At 35.6% G+C, this 22,294-nt stretch overlaps 1 protein-coding gene across 1 annotated transcript in view; it reads left to right on the forward strand.

Moving 5' to 3' along the window:
- LOC137497030 (uncharacterized) overlaps positions 1 to 22,294 on the forward strand; it is a 183,082-nt gene that overhangs the window by 100,289 nt on the left and 60,499 nt on the right. Inside the window, exons 40-46 of the mRNA XM_068225510.1 lie at positions 2,848 to 3,041; positions 6,436 to 6,683; positions 10,397 to 10,528; positions 12,207 to 12,372; positions 13,151 to 13,402; positions 20,790 to 20,922; positions 22,002 to 22,172. Coding sequence (XP_068081611.1) covers positions 2,848 to 3,041; positions 6,436 to 6,683; positions 10,397 to 10,528; positions 12,207 to 12,372; positions 13,151 to 13,402; positions 20,790 to 20,922; positions 22,002 to 22,172 — 1,296 coding nt within the window. The remainder of the gene's footprint in view (positions 1 to 2,847; positions 3,042 to 6,435; positions 6,684 to 10,396; positions 10,529 to 12,206; positions 12,373 to 13,150; positions 13,403 to 20,789; positions 20,923 to 22,001; positions 22,173 to 22,294) is intronic.

Here is a 22,294-nt window from a genome sequence, read left to right on the forward strand (position 1 = left end):
GGTATTTTTCTGACAGCAAAACCTCTCTTATGAATTTTGCTTCTGCTGGAGTTCAAGTTATATGTCAAATTTAGTTTGTTCAATGTTATGTGCCTTTGACTAGTTCAACTTGGACTCATGACAAGTCAGTGAACTCTATTTTAACCCTTATTTATGAATTCAAAGGAACTTCATTCTCACAATATTAATCCATGCTTCACACATTGACGTATATTTATGTCACAATATCCATTGTCATGTTTCAACGGCCTCATAATTATTTTTAATTCCACAGATTGCCACCATTGATGTACTCTATGACAAATTTTGCTTTTAACTTGCATATATTGTTACAACCTCAAGTCTAATGTTTTTATTGTATTGACTGTTGATTATCACTTTTATTAAGACATGGTTAATTTTTTAACATGATGATAACATTCTGTATATTTTAAGGTCAGGGCCCTGACCTAGTTTTTGTTGCATTAATGGCTGATGATGTTTGTTATGTTGAACAAAACATGTCCCAATATTAGATACTTCATGATTATACTATAATTTATAGAGTGTATTGTAATGTATTGAATAGGTGGGTATAAATAAAATAATTTTATAATTTTAATATATCATCTTCAATACAGTTTTAATATGAGATTAATTACAAGTAACATTTCATCTAGTATGATAACTTGCGCAGCATGGTTGCTAAATGACATTGTGACTGACTTCTTCCCAAGGCAGCCATGATTTTAATCTCGGTCATATCATAAGCAATTTAAAAAAAATGAAGTCTCATTCCCATGGTGAGATTGCATGTGAAATTGAAAGTCTTGTGGAAAATTATTATTGTTATATGTAGTACAAACCAAATTTGGGGGTTGGATCATACGAGATGAATAGAGGAGGATAGGCAATACTGGAATCGGCTATGAAGAGTAAGAGAAGCAGAGAGACCAAAGAAAAAATGGTTAGATTCAGTTTTTAGTGATTTAAAGATGAAAGGTGTAGATCTAAATGAGTTTACCTGTAGTTACAAATAGAGTTACAAATGGAGATGCAAATTCACAGAAGCCTTCAGACTGATTTCTGAAATATAAACATTACATGGAATGACATTTCATTCTATTAAAAGGGCATCTTCAGATTCCTCCAAATCATCAAATAGAAATAAAATTGTACGCATGTTGTAAATAATGTAACCATAGTCGGGACAGGACAATTATGGCTACACCAATAATAATAATAATAATAATAATAATAATAATAATAATAATAATAATAATAATAATAATAATAATAATAATAATAATACCAGTAGTAAATAATATAATACTTAATAATATGACTAAGGAAATTGTAAATAATGCAGTGGTGGTGTATTCATATCAGAACATGGAAACGTGACGAGTATCTTTCGATACGCAATATTAAATCGAATACAGGGAACACTTACAGGCCTAAAAATGACAACTAAGAGAGGAAAGTGGAATGTGCTGGGAAGCCTTATGAGGTCCATGGAAACATATGATGTTATGGGGAAGAAAAGACTTACAATAATACACCCAACAGACAAATAATTATTAAGACCATGAATATACAATATTAATGAACAAATAAATAAACTGCGGATATACTGATACTTGAGATACAAAACGAAAGGTGCATAAGGGAAACAATTAAGCTCTTCGGTCACGAACAAACTTTGACATATAGATTCAGAATTTACAGAATGAAAGGAGGCAATCTCGAACGAAACAAAATTAATTACACAATTCAAAAAAGCGTTACAGTTACTTACAATTACAACTAGATTTAGAAAAGAAGGTTTGCCTCTGAAAACACGTTGTGGACTAGCATAATCGCTAAGTCGTATAAATGCTCTATTTTGGAAAATGTGGAAAACTACAGGAAACTCCGGCACACAAGATGAACTTCTACATAATTACTGAACTTACATTAAGTGGGAATAGTCCGAAACATGAGAATACTTTTAAATAACATAAGGCAAAAATGCGCTTACCTTTGGCGGCCGAAGACCCATTCAAAGACGCGGACAAAGTGACTCGCACACGCGAGGAGCCACAAACAGGAAATAGAGTGATTACAAATGACCAATAGCAACACTCCAGTTTGCCACATTCACCAATTAAAAATTCTAATATACTGGCCAATAAAAACACTTGTACCTTTGGCCAATGATAATAATTATCTTCTGGAATTGCATATTGCATATTAGCGGATATTACAAAATGACAGGAAGGGCCACTTACACGTGGCACACCCTGCCTCAATAAAAATAACAAATCCCTTTCTATAATTTACAGAAAAATACAATTTAAATCAGGAAATGTAAATACCCAGATCTCTTTGAAAATAAATCTTCTTCATAGTCCATTTCTTCATAGGCCTAAATATGTAATGATTTTTTTAAATTAGAAAGCTTCATACAATTATTTACTTTGCATAAACACTTCAGGTCTTTAAATGTTTTTGTTTACCCAAAATGATGACAAGACAAAAATTTACATAATATTACATAATAAAGACTTCTGCTGTTTCACTGTTTTCTGTTTATTGCTGTTCAACAAGGGCCACAAATAAAACAATGAAAAATAATTTTCATTATCTTCATTACCTTTCCTACCTCTGATTTGAAGAATACAAGTCTGTATTTTAGTTAATTGTTCATTTCTGTTTGACCTGCGGTGTATGAGAAATTGTTCCCTATTTTCTTTTTACAAAATTAGTGGAGCTACTTAGTTCTAAGTATTCAAATATGAAATATAAGATAAACTTTGAAATACAGAACTCAATTACATAAGAACAAATAATAAAAATATATATTTTGATTCTATTTCATTTTTCCAGGTCAATATCGATGACTGTGCATCTGAGCCTTGTCTCAATGGTGCAGCATGTAAGGATGAAGTTGGTGGATTCCGATGCACATGCCTTCCTGGCTGGACAGGAGCACAGTGCGAGTCAGACATTGGTTCTTGTCAGAGCACACCTTGCCAGAATGATGCCAATTGCATCAACCTCTTCCAAGACTTCTTCTGTGTGTAAGTCATTTGTCACTCTATTTAGTAATGTTTATTTTACAATATATTTACTAGAGCAGTTTCTCTGAGAATGAGAAAAAAAATTCAGATTGGTCAACCACAGCCCACAATGCAAATAAATAAATAAACTAAAATATAAACATTACATGGAATGATGTTTCATCCTATTAAAAAGGCATCTTCAGATTCCTCCAAATCATCAAATAGAAATAAAATTATCTTGGTTATGCTAAGTGTGTCTCAGTGATGGGACATACAACAGAAACTGTAGATTAAGCTAAGTATTTCCAGTAACCTACACTTCACTCTAGAACACAACACAAACATGCCAACTTTCAAAAGTAAAAATAAGGAGAATTTTGACGGCATATTCCAACATATTGCAGCACATCACTGATGGCATAACAAGTACTAATTAAATAAAATTCAATACATTAGCAACTCTGTTAGGGCTACATATGTTTTTCATTATTTAAATGTGAATAATAAAAACTGGACATACCTGGACTTTAGGAACATACATGTAATGATAGCTGCTGTTTTCGTTCTAGCACATCCACATCGTTTAGCGATTTTCAAATCTGGAAACATCTTGCGAAACAAAGGCCTTGCGTGGTTGGCACAATTTACAAGCAGGTTACGTTCTGTGATAAATGAACACCATATTGTTGTTCACTATACCCATAGCTGACTTAGCCCTCTTCAGAAACTCGGAACAACATTTTTGCTCAAAGCACTTACCTTGCTGAACAGATTTTAATGTTAAAAGTTTCTCCAAAGTTTGTTCAGACACCTAGGATCTGACCTGTGTTCTTATCTTTGTGACTCTGCTAAAACATCCTTTCACACTCTGTATTGCTATGTGGAATTGATAAAATAGCAAGGATCACCTTAGAGTGTGTATCATATTTAAGTACACCATCAGCTGATTTTATCTGACCTACTGAACATCAGTTTTCCCTTTTGCCAAGTCTGTTTCTTCCAGATGAGAGTTACAGAACAGGGAGTGTAGAGTATATTAATTGCTTTATCTAAACGTTCTGTTTCACTAGTCAGAATGTTCGGAAACTTGTTTATGAAAAATCTAAGGCTAGAAAATTATTCCTTACAGCAGAAATATTTGCAACTTCTGCATTCATTAAAATTTCATCTTTATATGGAAATTTGTGTACTATATAGTCCCCATGATGAAGAGAAATTCTTTCTAACAGAAAGAATACACATTTTCCTCTGACTTCAAAGTTTTCTCCAAAGCAAACATAGAGTTTCTATCATCAGATCACAATCATCCTTTTGATTTGCCTGAGTATGATAATCTGCATCAAGGAGAGAGGAGGAGCTTTTAATAACGAGTGGTATTACAAACCTTGTCATCACATTCTTCAACACTTCCTTCAAAATCGACCTCAAAAAGTGGATGTGTAGCCTACTTCACTGAAGAGCTAGATTTGGATTCTCAAAGATAGCCATAAATCTTAAGAGAAAAGGGCAAAAAGATTTATGTAAATTCGATGAAAGAAACATGAACAGTAGTTCTTCACATGACAAAATGTCATCAGTAGTTTCAATTATTTTTTCCTTCTTTCTGAGGATTGTGGTGAAATCTTATTACAATGCTTCACCTTTCCAGGTAAATAAGATACATCTGCTCTTAGACTGTGCTTAGGAATTTTGAAAGTCTTGAAAAATCGTACCTGAGAATTCTTACACAATTTTGTTTCTGAATAAAGTAACCAAAGAGTCCTACTGCTGAAAAATCCTATTTAAATACTCTCTCAATGATAACCATCAAGTAGCACATGTATTTGAAGTTTCCCATCTCTGTGTTGTGTAAAGTCTGAACTTTTTGAACTATTCTTCCACTTTGCACTCCTTTCCAGCTAATAAAATGTATCAATTATACTTTTGTCTACATTTACAGGGAAACATGCCACACCCTTCTCTACAGCAAGATTAGTTTGGTGACAACAGCAGCCTACAATGGTTACATTACTAATTTCCCACTTCAAACATTCTGCCACATCATTCTTTAATCCTACCAATAGTGGAGCATTTTCAGCACCTAAAGCTAGGCAGTTGTTTAATGGACTACCAAATTCCTCTTAAGTTGAGAGCAAAAGATTGGCAATGTTAGCTCCAGTAGCATCCCCTTCTAAATTAGGCACAGAGATTAGATAACTGAATTTCATTGAGTTCAGGCGTGATATACGTTTCAACAATAGGATATAATTTGAAGTGGCTTTTTTTGCTGCTATCAGTAGCAATAGAAAATACATTCACCTGCAAAAAAAAAAGCAAAGTCACCTCTGTACAGGCCATGAAGGCCCTTGGAGGGGTGGAAGGTAAAGGCTTCCACTATCCGTAACCTCGGCACTTGGAGTGGAGTGGTTAGCTCTGCGCCCAGCCGCCTTTGCCCCCAGGAATTAACCTGGTACTCATTTTTGGTGTAGGCTGAGTGAACCTCAGGGCCATGTGCACCTCCGGAAGTGGAAATCTCGTTTCTTAAATTTTACGACTTCCTGTTGGGGATTCAAACCCATGTCCTTCCGGGGGAGCCGAGCACGCCTTTACCGCCTCGGCCAGGCAGCCCCTCATTCACCTGCAAATGTGATACTATTTTCTCCTTTTCTTCCATGCACCTTTCTGTAAAGATAGCTACTGTTAGTACATTCATATCGTTTAGTGATTTTCAAATCTAGAAACATCTTGCAAAACAAAGGCCTCGCCTAGTTGGTGCAATTTACAGGCAGATTATGTTCTGTGATGAAAGATGTAAGAAGGGCCTCTGCAAATCTTTTTGATCAATGCATGATAAGGTATTCCATTAATGAGTGCTTAGAATTAAACGGCTTGATCTCAAGTGATTGTAATATAGTTTATTGAAGCAACCTGCAGAGTGTAACTAGGAATGAATAACAGTACAGTACAAATAGTGTACAAGCATCCTAAATCATTCTACTACTAATTTTGGTGAAAGAAAAGCAGTGAAAATAAAATAACACCAATTCTTCTTCTTTTTACTCTGATGTAGGATGGTTAATTTGTTTGCTTATTAAGTTTTCCTTTTCTCATTTCCTAGTTCTGATAGCTTGGTATTAAATATATCATAAATATCACTATAATGGTCTATAATTGCCTGATGAATTCTTTGAAATTTTTTATTCAGCGTATGGCCCATACAATCAAGTTGAATACAGAAATAAATTATATACTTACTTACATACCAGGAAAACAATGAACAATAAAATATGATATATCTATATTGTAGACTTACACAGTTTAGTTCAGAGATTTATGAACTCCAGATATCTTTGATATTTTATTAGACATTTTCTGTCTTGAGTACAGTTATTTATTTCCACTCTTATGACCACTATACTTGACTCTATTTCAGTTGTCCATCTGGCACTGATGGTAAGAACTGTGAAACTGCTCCTGAGAGGTGCATTGGTAACCCTTGCATGCATGGTGGACATTGCCAAGACTTTGGATCAGGGCTGAACTGCACATGTTCAGAAGATTACACAGGAATTGGCTGTCAGTATGAGTATGATGCCTGTGCTGCTGGTGCCTGCCAAAATGGAGCAACATGTATTGACCATGGGCCTGGATACAAATGTGTCTGTCCAGAAGGATATACAGGTCAGTATTCAGTCTTTAGATGATGATTAACAAATTTACAGTAGAAACCAGAATTTTTTTTGTAATCTTCATTATGTTCTGCTAGTTGTACTGTTAATTTCTTCATTGTAAATTGACTCAATGTCTAAGAAGAAGAAAAATAATATTATACTGATTTCTTATTGATTTAATTTATTTTTTGAAGTTACTGGCATTCTTTCCAAGATAATGTGTTTTTCTGATTTATTTATTTATTTATTTATTTATTATTCTAATCTTAACTATGTTTTAATATTTTTTGTTGGCACACATTACTTAAACTGCTCAAAATACAGAACTTTGTGACAGAAAAATATTTATTTATTTATTTATTTATTTATTTATTTATTTATTTATAATAACACTTCATGAAATGGGAAGTTCTCCAACTCCTTGGCTGAATTGTCAGCATTGAGGCCTTTGGTTCAGACAGTCCCAGGTTCAATTCCTGGTCAGGACAGGGATTTTAATCATGTCTGATTAATTCTTCTGGCTCGGAGACTGAGTGTTTGTGTTTGTCCCACAACTCTCCTCCTGATATTTAGACAACACATCACACTACCAACCACCACAGAAACACGCAGTAATGATTACATCCCTCCACATAGGGTTGGCATCAGGAAGGGCATCTGGCCATAAAACAGGATCAAATCTACATATGCAATGCAGTTGCACCTACAACCCCACAGGTATGAGAAAAGCACTAGAAGAAGAAGAACGAGAAGATTGAAATGGGAAATTAATACTGTGAAATACTATAAAATAAGAGTTTTGTCTGTACTATGCTCAGAATTTTAAAAAATGGTATTTATGTATCGGTCATGTCCACAGTAACAAGGAAATGCACTTTTTAATTTTCTGTCATCTCTGTCTGTATGTGTGTAGGTATGTGCATCACATAAAAATGGCTGAAGAGAATTTAATGAAAATAGGTATGTACCAGGTGTATGCATAAGTTTTTACCAGTTTTTGTGGTAAAGAAAACACGTAATTTGCAAGGGAAATACATTTTTTGTTTATTGAAAATATTGGCCATTGGCTTTTACACACTCCGCCCATCTTTCATGTAAGTTATGAATACCATGCCAGGAAAACTGCTTGTCTTTTGCGGCAAACCTTTGTTGAGCCATTTTCCAACTTCCTTGAAATTGCTAAAGTGCTGCTCTGCAAGCGCCTGCCCCATTGATACGAAGAGATGATAATCAGATGGCGCCAGGTCAGGGAAGTACGGCGGGTGTGGAAGGATGTTCCATCCAAGAGATTTCAAGGTGTCTTTCACCGGTTTTGCTGTGTGAGACGGCACATTACCGTGTAACAAAATCACTTTGCCATGACTTCTGCCCCATTCTGGTCGTCTTTCGATCAATGCGTGATTTAAATTAATCATTTGTTGTCAATAGCGTTGTGTATTAACGATTTTGCCGGGCTTCAGGAGTTCATAATACACAATACCGCTCTGGTCCCACCAGACACAAAGCATGATCTTCTTGCCGAAGCAATTTGGCCTTGGTGTTGAAGGACCGGCTCTTTACGATTTTCCATTTGCCGTTCATTCAAATCGTGTGAGACCCATTTACCGAGTTTATTGGTCTTCCTCATTGCTCATAAACGCCTGCTGATTGTTTCTTGTGAGAAATTTAATGCTTGTGCCAATTTTTGTTGAGTTTGAGTTGGGTCATCATCCAGTAGTCCCTGCAATTGCTCGTCTTTGCACTTTTGAGGTCTACCAGAGCGCGTACTGTCTTTCACATTGAAATCACCACGTTTAAATTGTCGAAACCATGTCTCACATGTTTTTTTCGATGGAGCATGTTCACCATGTGTTTCTATAAGCAAACAATGACTTTCTACAGCTTTTTTCTTTTGATTAAATAAGAAAAGCAATGTTCTTTTTCAAGCACAAAGCTAGTATTTGGCGGACTCAACCTGTGTGTGTTGGTAGGTTAATGTCAGACGAACAAACTGGCTATGTGTCAAATTCATACGCTGCATACTGTTTGCTGACGTCATCCTTAGTGAAATGCAAGTAATCAGCTTCATTTTCCATATCAAATTCTAATCACAGAGACTTACAATAATTGAAAATCTTCCACCTTTTTGATACTTTTTATTTGCTTTTTAGCAAATTATTAATTATAAACGGTACGTATTTCGTTCTCACTTGAGAACATCTTCAGCTGTTGTTAAGCTTAAGTGAATCGCTAAGTTTCTGAATACATTATTTTCAGGTACATTGTTCCTTTTAAAGACTATCTGAATATAAATTAAATTAAAATGATGTTAAAACAATGTGAGAGTTAATGGGTTGATGAAATGAGACCTATGTATTCATCCTGTCTCAATTATTGTCTCTGTGATCCTTAGTGAAACCGGAAAAGACTTATGCATACACCTGGTAAAGTTGGGGAATGATGCTCTACAATCAAGGCTATAAATAATTTTATTCATGGTGAGTGAAAGGGTAGTTTAGGGAAAGCCTAATATTTAATTCCCAAATATTTATGTTATTAGTGGCCCTATCGATAAATACTACAAAAGTAAAGTTATACAGAATTAAATTTCCGATCATTTATGTCTATATCATTTTTTACCATACCAACTATGATGACAGAGAAATTTATGAATTTTCATTTTTGTTGTTAAGTCCATATCAATGCCGAACAATGAGAAAATGGGTGAACAGAATTTAATGAAAATTGGTATGTAAAGTCTGGGAATATGGTACTACAGTCTAGGCTATAAATAAATTTTATTCACACTGGAAAAAAATGGTAGTTTAGGGGAAGATGACTAAAATTTAATTTTTAAATACCTATGTTATAGGTCCTATTGAAAAGTATTGCATACAGTTATTGAGGATACAAGTTTCAATCATTTATGTCTTATACAGTTTTACTGGACTGCTATGATAATAGAATTCATGAATTTAGACTATTGTTGCTTAGTTCATGTCAAAACCAAGCATTGCTTACATGGAAATATTGTTTAATCGTGTTTACTGGCAATGGTTTTTGTCATTTCTTAAAGTGTAAAACCATGTGGTCATCATTCCATATCAACAAGGAAAATTGTGAAGATGATTATAAAAAGGAATGACTGCCTTTACATAAGATGCTCTAATATCCCAGAGATGGAAGAAAACTAAATGTGAAGGCCTACAATATTGACAGCTTATAAAACCGATAAAATAAAATAAATGGCGTATGGCTTTTAGTGTCGGGAGTCCAAGGAAAAGTTCGACTCGCCAGATGCAGGTCTTTTGATTTGACTCCCGTAGGCGACCTGCGCGTCATGATGAGGATGAAATGATGATGAAGACATTACATAAACCCCGCCCCCGTGTCAGAGAAATTAACCAATTATGCTTAAAATTCCCGACCCTGCCGGGAATCGAACCTGGGACCCCTGTGGCCAAAGGCCAGTACACTAACCATTTAGCCATGGAGCCGGACATAAAACCGATCAACAATACCATTAGATTGACCATGGTTGCGATTTATGATTTGTCTCTTCCTGATGCCACTCATCTCCGATAGATGGGATTACTGCTGCATCCCGAGTAAAACAGCATGCCTGAATATTGGTGGGATGTAGCTGGGGGGTTAGATAACTTTTCACATTCTATATAATTGTCCCGGCAACAATGGGTACTACAGCTAGTATGATATAAATAATTTTATTTGCATCTTTTGCAGGAAAGAACTGTGAGGAAGACATCATAGACTGCAAGGAGAATTCTTGTCCACCATCTGCCACTTGTATTGATCTCACTGGCAAATTCTACTGCCAATGTCCCTTTAACCTTACTGGAGATGACTGCCGAAAAAGTAAGGAGAATTTTTTCTTTGCTTTGTTTTGTTTCGTTTTGAAAAATAACAGTTTCATTTTACAATTTAATATTGTTTATATATTGAATTATATATATATTACAGGTGTACCAAAATATTGTAAGTCCTTTAGGTTTGGTAAATCTGAAAGAGAATTAATATAATGGAGTGTTTATGTGATGTTTCATGGAAAACAATATTAGTACACAGGGCTAATATAACAATCCATTTTTACAGAAAATGTTTAATTTCAAAATGTGTTAACATAAGAAGTATTTTACTTAACCATCTATATATATATATATATATAATAAGAGTTTTGTCTGTACATTGCTCAGAATTTAAAAAGAATGGCATTTCTGTATCAGTCATATCCGCAGTAACAAGGAAATGTAGTTTTTACTTTTCCGTAATTTCTGTCTGTCTGTACGTATGTACACGCATCACGAGAAAACAGCTGAAAAATATTTAATGAAAATTGGTATGTAAAGTCAGCGAATGAGCCACTACAATCTAGGCCATAAATAATTTTATTCACGCTGAGTGAAATGGTACTTTAGGGGAAGGACTAAAATTTAATTCTCAATTATTTATGTTATTAGTGGTCCTTTCGATAAATACTACATAACTAAAGTTATATAGAATAAATTTTCCAATCATTTATGTCTTATACATTTTTACCGTACTATTTATGATAAGAGGGATATTCATGAATTTGTATTTTTGTTGCTAAGTCCGCATCAGCGCCGAGCCACGAGAAAATGGGTAAGCAGAATTTAATGAGAATCGCTATATAGAGTCAGGGAATAAGAAATTACAGTGTAAGCTATAAACAATTTTATTCATCCAGGATGAAATGATAGTTTAGGGGAAAGCACCTAAAGTTTAATTTTTAAATACCTATGTTATCTGTCCTATCGAAAAGTACTACATGAAATGAAATGAAATGAAATGAAATGAAAATGAAAATCCACAGCCTGTGTCCAGTCATTCGACTGGGTCAGGAAATCAAAAAGTACTACATAACAAAAGTTAAAGAGAATACAATTTCTGATCACTTATGTTTTATTCAGTTTTACCATACCGATTATGATAAGAGTGGTATTTCAGAGTCAGAAGAAAACTAAATGTGAAAGCCTACAATATTGAAAGCTCATAAAATTGATCAACAATAACATTACATTGACAATTGTTTGTTGTGATATTCTTTGTCTCTTATACTGCCACTCATCTCCGGTAGATGGGATTACTGCTGCGTACTGAGTATAACAGCCTGCCTGAATATTGGTGGTAAATAGCTGTAGAGTTAGATAACTTTCTTCTTTACCAAATGTAGAATTCTGTAGCAAAGCACGGGTACATCAGCTAATATCAAATAAATCTTACTTTGAGTGTTGAGTTTTAGGTACAGGTAAATCCTTATATTCATCACCTGTTTTCTCCTTCATTTTCCCTAACTCCCCTTTCCTAGTTTTTCATTTCAAGTAAATTCTTAAGTTTTTTTGAACTTGCAAATACAATAACAAGAGGTACCAGTTTATTTAATAATAATATTTCAAAATTATTGAGCAGGAGTCATTTGCTGGGCCAAGACCCATCAGGATTTTAGCACCATGGGATAATATTTCAAAATCGCAGAAATCATACTAATGTTATTTTGGGCTTTTTCTTATTTCAGCCATTCAAGTGGATTATGATCTGTACTTCAGTGATCCATCACGAAGCAGTGCTTCATTGGCTGTACCATTTTACCTTGGGAGTAAAACAAGTCTTACAATAGCTATGTGGGTCCAGTTTACTCAAAAGGATGAAGGAGGCATCTTCTATACACTTTACAGTGTTACGTAAGTTCTTCCACTTTAATTTTAATATTGTGACAAGATAAAAAATAAACAGTACAGAATACATAAGAATAAATTATGGCCACCTCCATAGCATAATGCTTAGCACTATTAGCTGCCGTCCTCGGTGGACCAGGTTCAATTCCTGGTACTGCCAGTGATTTAAGAATGGAAGGAGGACTTGTATGTGGCTAAAATGGTACATGCAGCTCACCTCAATTGACAGTGTGCCTGAAAAGAACTTCACCACCTTGAGACAAGGGCACAACTTTATTTATTATTATTATTATTATTATTATTATTATTATTATTATTATTATTATTATTATTATTATTATTATTATCATCAACAAAACAAAGGAAAGGCAGCATCTCTCAAAATGAAAAAAATATTGGGCTGATAGGAAATCAAGAAATCCTTTGTATAATTGACTAGAGTAATCCAATGTAGGCCATAAAATGTAAAATAAATAAAATAAATTATTATTATTATTATTATTATTATTATTATTATTATTATTATTATTATTATTATTATTATTATTATCATCATCATTATTATTATATCATATGACTTATTTTTGCATGACTTTGAGCATGCATGCTCTTATCCCTTTATATGTCTTATATATCCATGCTCATGCTCATTTGACATTTGATTTCTGAGATAATTATTCATTATTAACTATTCATTAGTTATTCATACTGTACAGCTGTTAAAACCTTTATACAACACTTAATGAATTAAAACTCTTATAATATAAATTTCTTTCTATTTTAGATCAGCGCACGTTCCTAGTGGGCGACGTGTCATGATACAAGCTCACAGTAATGGAGTACAGGTGTCTTTGTTCTCTGACCTTCAAGATGTTTACCTCGGATTCCGAGAATATGCCACCATCAATGATGGTCAGTGGCATCATATTGCTGTGGTATGGGACGGAGAAAAAGGAGGTGATTTGACTTTAATAACAGAAGGTCTTATAGCTAGCAAAGTGGAAGGCTATGGAGGAGGAAGAAAACTCCCACAATAGTAAGTGCTAAACTTTGTTTTTGTTGATATCTTTATATTTTCTTTCCTCTGGAAATGATGCCACAACAGTCAACACAATTAAGTATCTCAACTTTCTTCAGCTTATCCTAGGTATTTTTGGTATCACTGGAGTCACCCAGGTTCACCATGGTTTTGACAAGAGGTTTAAGGCCAGATGCCCTTACTTTCATTGCATGATTTTTGGGATGAAAAGCTCAACCAAGAATTGAATGGGATTTGAACCACAGCCTTCTGTGTACAAAGCTAGCAGATAAGCCACTGAGTTAATCATTTAATCACGTCCCCCACTCTCCAATAGCTAAACAATTGAAATAATATTAGATTTTACAGGTCATTGTGTGGCTGCATGGTTGAGTGTATTGTAATTTGGCCTTCTGTCCTCTGGGTCCTGGATTAAATCCCAGCCAGGTCAAGGGATTTTAATCTGAAATGGTTAATTCCCTTGGCTCACAGACTGGGTGTTTGTACTGTCCCCAATATTCTTGCAACTCACACCACACAAAGAAATATTCTCCATCACATTTGCACATGGGTTCCTGTATACAGCAGATACTAACCACCATCATCAGAGGAATTGCCATGAAATGCCTACACTAGACTAGCAGTAGTCACACTAAATTACTATCATATACAGTCGAACCTGCCCTAACGGACACCCTTTTTCAGCGGACACCTCACTATACGGACAATTTTCCTCGGAACCGACGGTGTCCGCCGAAGGGAGGTTCGACTGTATTATAACTTAGAAAAATTATTCTCAGTGGAAAATTAAGTGATACAATTTTATTATGATTCATTTAGTTCAGTATGATCTTAGTTATTTTCTTTTATCAGTTCACTTTAGCATATGGTTATAATTCCTAGAGTTTGACCACTGTTTCATTTACAACTGTAGTCCATGCTCCTTCGCCAACATGATGGCTCTCCATCTTTTCACTTCTTTCTTTTGCAGCTCTTTCTCTACATCATCTTATTCTCACCTTGATTTCCACTTAATATTACTTCTCTTTCTCATCCAGCTCTTTGGCTAATGGTCAGCACACTGGCCTTCAGATCAGAAAGCCTCACGGTTTGATTCCGGGCTAGATTGGGGATTTTAACTGTGTATTGTTAATTCCTCTAGCTCGAGGATGGCTGTTTTTGCGTTCGTCATACGAGGGTCAAGTCATAAGTCATGGCAACTATTTTTTTCTCGTGAACAGGAGAACACACAGAAAATCTAATATATGCATTTGGAAATATTCGAATCCCACTGTTGGCAGCCCTGAAGATGGTTTTCTGTGGTTTCCCATTTTCACCAGGCAAATGCTGGGGCTGTACCTTAATTAAGGCCACGGCCACTTCCTTCCCAGTCCTAGCCCTTTCCTGTCCCATCGTTGCCGTAAGACCTATCTGTGTCGATGCGACGTAAAGCCAATAGAAAAAAAAAAACCAAAAACATTATTTTATTATGGTATAGACAGCAAATATACAAGAATACGTACAAAGGACAGGTCTCCACTTGCTACAGACCTTCGAAATAATCACCCAAGGTTTCCACTGTGCGTTACCAGGTTACCAGTGGTGGGGCAGGCGCTGAATACCATTCACTGCATGTGTATCGCTAACGTGTGATAACTCTCTCCTAAATGCTGTTACGATGTCCTCTTTGTTAGCAAACCGTTGTCCACGTAATGGCTCCTTGACTTTGGGAATTAGATCATAGTCACACACCTAATGCTTCCCGCAGTTCTGCATGGCATTGGCGTGCATTTCTGCTGCGGAGAACTGCTATTTTAATATATGATCGTTGCTCCTGCTTGCTGACTTCCATTTTGTAATGCTCTCACTCACACACTGAAATTGGGGGCATGCTTAGACCCACACTGTTGTTTACCTACACCATCTAGTGACATCATATGCAAGTACATACTGTACGTTTCCAAATGCATATCTTAGATATTCCGTGTTATCTCCTGTTCACGAGAGAGAAAATAGTTGCTATGACTTATGACTCGACCTCCGTAATACACATCTGCATTTACATGCAACGCATTGCACTACAAACCAGCACAGAAATACACGATAGTGGATGCAACCCTTCACTTATGATTCGCATCAGGATGGCATCCAGCCAAAAAACTATGTCAAATACATATTAGTGCCAACCCTAGATCAATCAATCACTAATGATCTGCATTTAGGGCAGTCGCCCAGGTGGCAGATTACCTATCTGTTGTTTTCCTAGCCTTTTCTTAAATGATCGCAAAGAAATTGGAAATTTATTGAACATCTCCCTTGGTAAGTTATTCCAATCCCTAACTCCCCTGCCTATAAACAAAAATTTGCCCCAATTTGTCCTCTTGAATTCCAGCTTTATCTTCATATTGTGATCTTTCCTACTTTTAAAGACATCACTCAAACTTATTCATCTACTGATGTCATTCCATGCCATCTCTCCACTGACAGCTCAGAACATACACTTAGTCTAGCAGCTAGTCTCCTTTCTCCCAAGTCTTCTCATCCCAAACTTTGGTACATTTTTGTAACGCTGGATTTTTTCCAGTTCTTGAATCAAGTAATCCTAGTGAGGGTCCCATACACTGGAACCATACTCTAGTTGGGGTCTTACCAGAGACTTATATGCCCTCTCATTTACATCCTTACTACAACCCCTAAATACCCTCATAACCATGTGCAGAGATCTGTACCCTTTATTTACAATCATATTTATGTGATTACCCCAATGAAGATCTGTCCTTATATCAACACCTAGGTACTTACAATGATCCCCAAAAGGAACTTAAACTTCATCAACGCAGTAATTAAAACTGAGAGGACTTTACCCATTTGTGAAACTCACAACCTGACTTTTAACCCCATTTATCATCATACCATTGCCCACCGTCCATCTCACAACACTATCGAGGTCACCCTGCAGCCGCTCACAATCTTGTAACTTATTTATTACTCTGTACAGAATAACATCATCTGCAAACAGCCTTATCTCTGATTCCACTTCTTTACACATATCATTGATATATATATATAAGAAAACATAAAGGTCCAATAATACTGCCTTGAGGAATTCCCCTTTTAATTATTACAGGTACAGATAAAGCTTCACCTATTCTCTGAGTTCTATTTTCTAGAAACATAGCCACCCATTCAGTCACTACTCATTTTTGCCAGTAGCCTCCCATGATCTACCGTATCAAATGCCTTAGATAGGTCAATCACGATACAATCCATTTGACCTCCTGAATCCAGGAAATCTGCTATATCTTGCTTGAATCCTACAAGTTGAGCTTCAGTGGTATAACCTTTCCTAAACCCAAACTGTCTTTTATCAAACCAGTTATTAATTTCACAAACATGTCTAATATAATCAGAAAGAATGCTTTCCCAAAGCTTACATCCAATGCATGTCAAACTGATTGGCCTCTTATTTTCAGCTTTATGTCTATCACCCTTTCCTTTATGCACAGGGGCTACTATAGCAACTCTCCATTCATTTGGTATAGCTCCTTCATGCAAACAATAATCAAATAAGTACTTCAGATATGGTACTATATCCCACCCCATTGTCTTTAGTATATCCCCAGAAATATTATCAATTCCAGATGCTTTTCTAGTTTTCATCTTTTGTATTTTATTGTAAATGTCATTGTTACCACAGGTAAATTTTAATACTTCTTTAGTATTAGTCACCTCTTCTCTCTGGACATTATCTGTGTAACCAACAATATTTACATACTGCTGACTGAATACGTCTGCCTTTTGAAGATCCTCACATCGATGGGGCAGGAAGAAGAAGAAGAAGAAGAAGAAGAAGAAGAAGAAGAAGAAGAAGAAGAAGAAGAAGAAGAAGAAGAAGAAGAAGAAGAAGAAGAAGAAGAAGAAGAAGAAGAAGAAGAAAACATTTTCTTCTTTCTGATCACTTTTCCATATCATATTTATCACTGATCTGTTGCTGTTTCTAGGAATCATGCCAGTACTTGATCTATACTGTGTTGTGACCTCTGTCTGAACCAAGATGTTAACATTAACCCTGATAGTAACAAGTCTATAAATATCGTTTTAGTTACACCACACGTTTCAAAGACGTGTCACTCAAAGCCTATTATTTAAAGTTACATTAAAGTTACCAGATGGAATGAACAAGGAATAGAGGTGGTGGAGGGGATAACTCTCCCCTCCTTAAGAGGAATAGATGGCATTCATTCTCACAACACGTCAGAAAAACGTAAGGTGTTACTGTCAGGGTTAATATCAAAGACATGAGCACCTTATGTTTACAATACTTTGATAAATCTAATTCACTACCTCTTCATCTGAAAATAGCCAAGTTTCTTCATAAGTATATTTAAACCTGTAGATCATTCCACATTAAGAAAACAGTATTGCTCTTATGGACCTACAAGGAGCAAACTCACCCCCTGTTAGACACACAATTCCTTGTGATTAATGAATATTACGTATAATGTACTTTACATTGCACAATGGTGGGAACAGCCATCGCTTTGTTGCCTTCCTTCATTTTCTTTCTGTGTCTCTCTGCTGGTTCAAGGTAACGTGTAATCCGTTTACACTGTGAATCATGGCAGCTTATCACTGTTGTAGAGAAGTCGTCTATTAATGTGATGAGTATGTTATTTGCAGTAGTTGTTATATCCATGCGTACTTATCTTGAACTTAAATACAGAGTGTCACCAATGTATATGCCACAGTTTTCCCATTATGTTGTAAATACCAAAATGAGCCCCCTGTAAACCCCCAGTCCATTGAGTTCATAAAATTAATTTTCAGCTTAGTTTCTTGCCCAGTTTACCTTGAACTTAAATATGAGTTTTACAAATTTACGTGCCGCCGTCTTCCCATGATGGTGAGCAAAGCCGTTCGAAATGGCAACCATGTTGTCATAAGAGCAATACTGTTTTCTTAACATGGAATGATCTAACTTATAGTATTTAAACAAAACTCTACTTATCTGAACAACAAGAATGAGTTGAAAAAATTAATAACCCTAAAACTCCAACCATAACCCTTTCTGTTTTCTTGATAAGTTCACTATCATGTCATGAGAATGCTTACTGTTCAACCTACCCAACACATCAATGGCTGTATTTGGAGCAATTTTGTTTGGCTTCCCAATATTAATATTTCTGTAAGCTATATCCAAAACTAGATTTTATATATTGAAGAAAGGAGAAACTATAAATATTATATATATTATTTTTGTTTTGTTACCTTTAATTTATGCATTAACATAATTATGACGAGGAAATTATCGCACATTTTTAGAGAAAAATTGAAATTCTCAGATATAAATCTAATGACAGATTGTTTATATGCATTCTTCATTATTCCATGTCAAATTCTGTCCCTCCTTTGGTTCTGCTGTTTTTAAAAATAAGAAAGAGATCATAATATGAAGATGAAGTTTGAATTCGAGGGGAAAAATTGGGGCTAATATATATTTATTTATAGAAAGAGAAATTAGGGATTGTAATAAATTACCAAAGAAGATGTTCTTTGAAATCATATAATAATTAAATAACTGATAGGGAATCTGTCACCTGGGCAACAGCCCTAAATGAAGATCAATGGTGACTGACTGACTGACTGACTGACTGACTGACTGACTGACTGACTGACTGACTGACAGACAGATAGATAGATAGATAGATAGATAGATAGATAGATAAAATAAGTATGGAAAAGCTATTGAAACCTACCTGCTTTTCAGTACCGCTAGTGGATTCATAGGTTTCGAACTTCAATGAACTTCCTCTCTTCCGCTAAAGCTAAGAATAGTGAAAAGCTAGATCTTCAGATTAATTATATTAGTTAAAATCCTTGGCCGGGTGAGGAATTGAACCTGGGACCCTCTGAACCGATAGCCAGTATGCTGACCATTCAGCCAGGGAACTGGACTTAAGGAAAAATGGAAGGGTATGTATAGTTGTTTCAAGACAGAAACAGGTTCCAGGAATCATTAATGAACAAGGGGTGTGTATACGTGAGGATTCATAGAACTCAGATGTATTTAGTCAGCAGTATGTTCTACTTCTTTGTGAGTTGAAACGTTTATCACAGTCGAGCTATGTATGTATAAAACCATAATCTGTTGTTCCAGGAAATTCCATATTTAACATTATTACGGCTCATAAACGTTTTCAATCATGTAATGAAATATTAGCCTACATTATTTATTGTCTGATGAAATATTACATTATTTATTGTGTGATGAAATATTACATTATTTATCGTCTATGCTAGATATCGAGTCTGGAGGTGAAGATAGTGACTGTAATCTATTGACTGTGATGAAATGACTGACATAGATGATGTTGAATATGCTGCTTTTGCATCTCATCTAAATGAACCATTTGAGTTAGATGATGGTGAAGATGATGAGAGAAAGAGAGAGAGCCCAGGACAGCAGCTTTTGTATCTGAAGCTTGGGTGGCTAACTCTATGCCTAGTAGCAAGAACTTGATCTGAGCTTGCTATGGTAAACAGAGTGAAAAGTCAGGTTGTTTCACCAAGAGGAAAGTCCTCTCAGTTTTAATTACTGTGTTGATGGGGTAAAAGTACCTCATGGGAATCACTATAAGTTCCTAGGCGTTAACATAAGAAAAGATCTTCATTGGTGTAATCACATTCATGTGGTTGTAAATAAAGGTTACCATACAGAGCTCTTCATATGATTATAAGGCTATTTAGGAGTTGTAGTACTCCATTACTCCTATAGGTCCGAGGCTTGCTTAAAACATTCTGAGCTCAGTAAATTCTGTGAAGCAGGATGCTACCCAACTTACACTGAGTTCCAGTGAGAATCTCTTCTTGAACGGGTTAGGGACCACCAGAGGATTGTGTAGTCGTGATAACAGGTAGTGCCATGGCTCAGAATATATCTGAGATGCCTACTCTTATTCCATAGTAACGACTCTCAGGACCAATTACTAGGCCACTCAGACATTGCCCATGGTTCATGAATTAGGATGCGACCACAGTAACCCACATCACGAGCCATAAAACAAAAATAATTCAGAACAATATTAAATTGCAATCTCATCCCTGGTACAAATATTTGTCTTCAGTCATCATCATCATCATCATCATCAACATTTTACGGTTCCAGTTTCCTGGATACTGCTGGTGAGCCCCTTCCTTGTTTGCTGAGGGTCATGTAAGTATTGAAAGTGATTGCAGTTACTGTCCAACTGACTTGCTAACTAATATTAGAGAAGATTATCTGTCAGGGTTATCTCCCTTAGCCTTTAGCAGTATCCTGTCACATCTGTAAGGCAACAGCTTTCTCCTTCAATATATGTAATAAAATACAATATTCATGTCCTATATTTCTCTCTTTGTGTTTCAGTGGTTGGGTTACCCTTGGAAAACCAAGCAGCGATAATCCAAAAGCATACACTGAGTCAGGCTTCCAGGGCCATCTTACTAAGGTGCAAGTATGGGGACGAGCTCTGGATGTAACAAATGAGATTCAAAAGCAGGTAAATCTCAGCTGTAAATTAAAGTTCTAAACTTTATAAAATCTATTCCACAAAATGGTTAATTTAGAAAATGCCTTAATTAAGTAGATTTATGTAAGAGGATCATAAAAACTCAAGAGGAGATTTGATTACTGGTACCTTACATCAGACAACCTACATTGGAGCTCTTTCAACATCTCAGATGCCTGGAATCATTGGTGGAAAGCATGTTTTTCTCTGTTACACCATGCAATTGTTCAAAACCTGTATTATTTAGTTCTTTTTCCAGGTTGAACTGTGTTGTTGTTTTCTGTACATTCTGTACAGTTTGCCAACATTTCGAATACATTGCAGTATTCCTTGTCAAGACGACTGAAATACCCCTACTCGATCCAAGGTAATCAGTCTCCCGAGCAGCAATCACACAATGTGTAGAGGTATTTCAGTCGCCTTGACAAAGAATACTGCAATGTATTCAAAACGTAACCTTTCTGTACGTAATGTACAGAAAATAACAACACGGTTCAAGCCGGAAAAGGAAGTAAATAATTCTATACACCATGGAAAGATACAAGATACAAAACCTATACGTTCAACCAGCTGGGTTCCACCTTCCCAGGTGTCAGTGAAGAATACTCAATCAAATAAGGATAGTAAGGATTGATCAAGGCAGATGTGGTGCTACATTCACCAAATAGGATGGCGGACTTCACCAAACAGGGACTGTTCTGAACAGTTCAATATATTGCCTTTGAGTACCTACTTCGAGCTTTCCAAGGCACTTTTGACAGATCTTCATCTAGCATCCAAGGAAGCTGCCTGGTGGATTTCCAATCTCGATTTGGATTTGTAACATATTCTAATCTAATGACCTCGCAGTATCTCTCCTCTATTATGTACATAACATGTATATTCCTTTGTATTATGATATGATAAATAAATAAACTATATACATTTATTATAAGCATCTCTGAAAATGTAGTTAGAGTGACGTAAAACCAATAATTTTTTAAAATTATTATTATTGTTGTTGTTATTCTTTTTTACATAGAGTAAGCATTCAGTTGAACACTATGGCATATATTTTCATTCTGTTAAAGGTGAGAGATTGTCGAACAGAACCAGTACTCTACCGTGGATTAACTCTAACATGGGCAGGTTATGATGATACATTTGGAGGTGTTGAACGAGTGGTACCCTCACACTGTGGACAGCGTGTTTGTCCTCCAGGATACAGTGGTCCACGATGTGAGCAGTTGCAAGTTGACAAGGTAATTCTTTTACTCTAAGATAAGCATATGAACTTGTAGAATATCATAACACTAATAGGCAAGGTTGATTAGTAAATGTGGGTTGATATATTTTTACCAGCTCCAATCATTAACATAATAAT

This window comes from Anabrus simplex, chromosome 1 (assembly GCF_040414725.1).
Source record: "Anabrus simplex isolate iqAnaSimp1 chromosome 1, ASM4041472v1, whole genome shotgun sequence".
NCBI classification, from domain to species: Eukaryota; Metazoa; Arthropoda; class Insecta; order Orthoptera; family Tettigoniidae; genus Anabrus; species Anabrus simplex.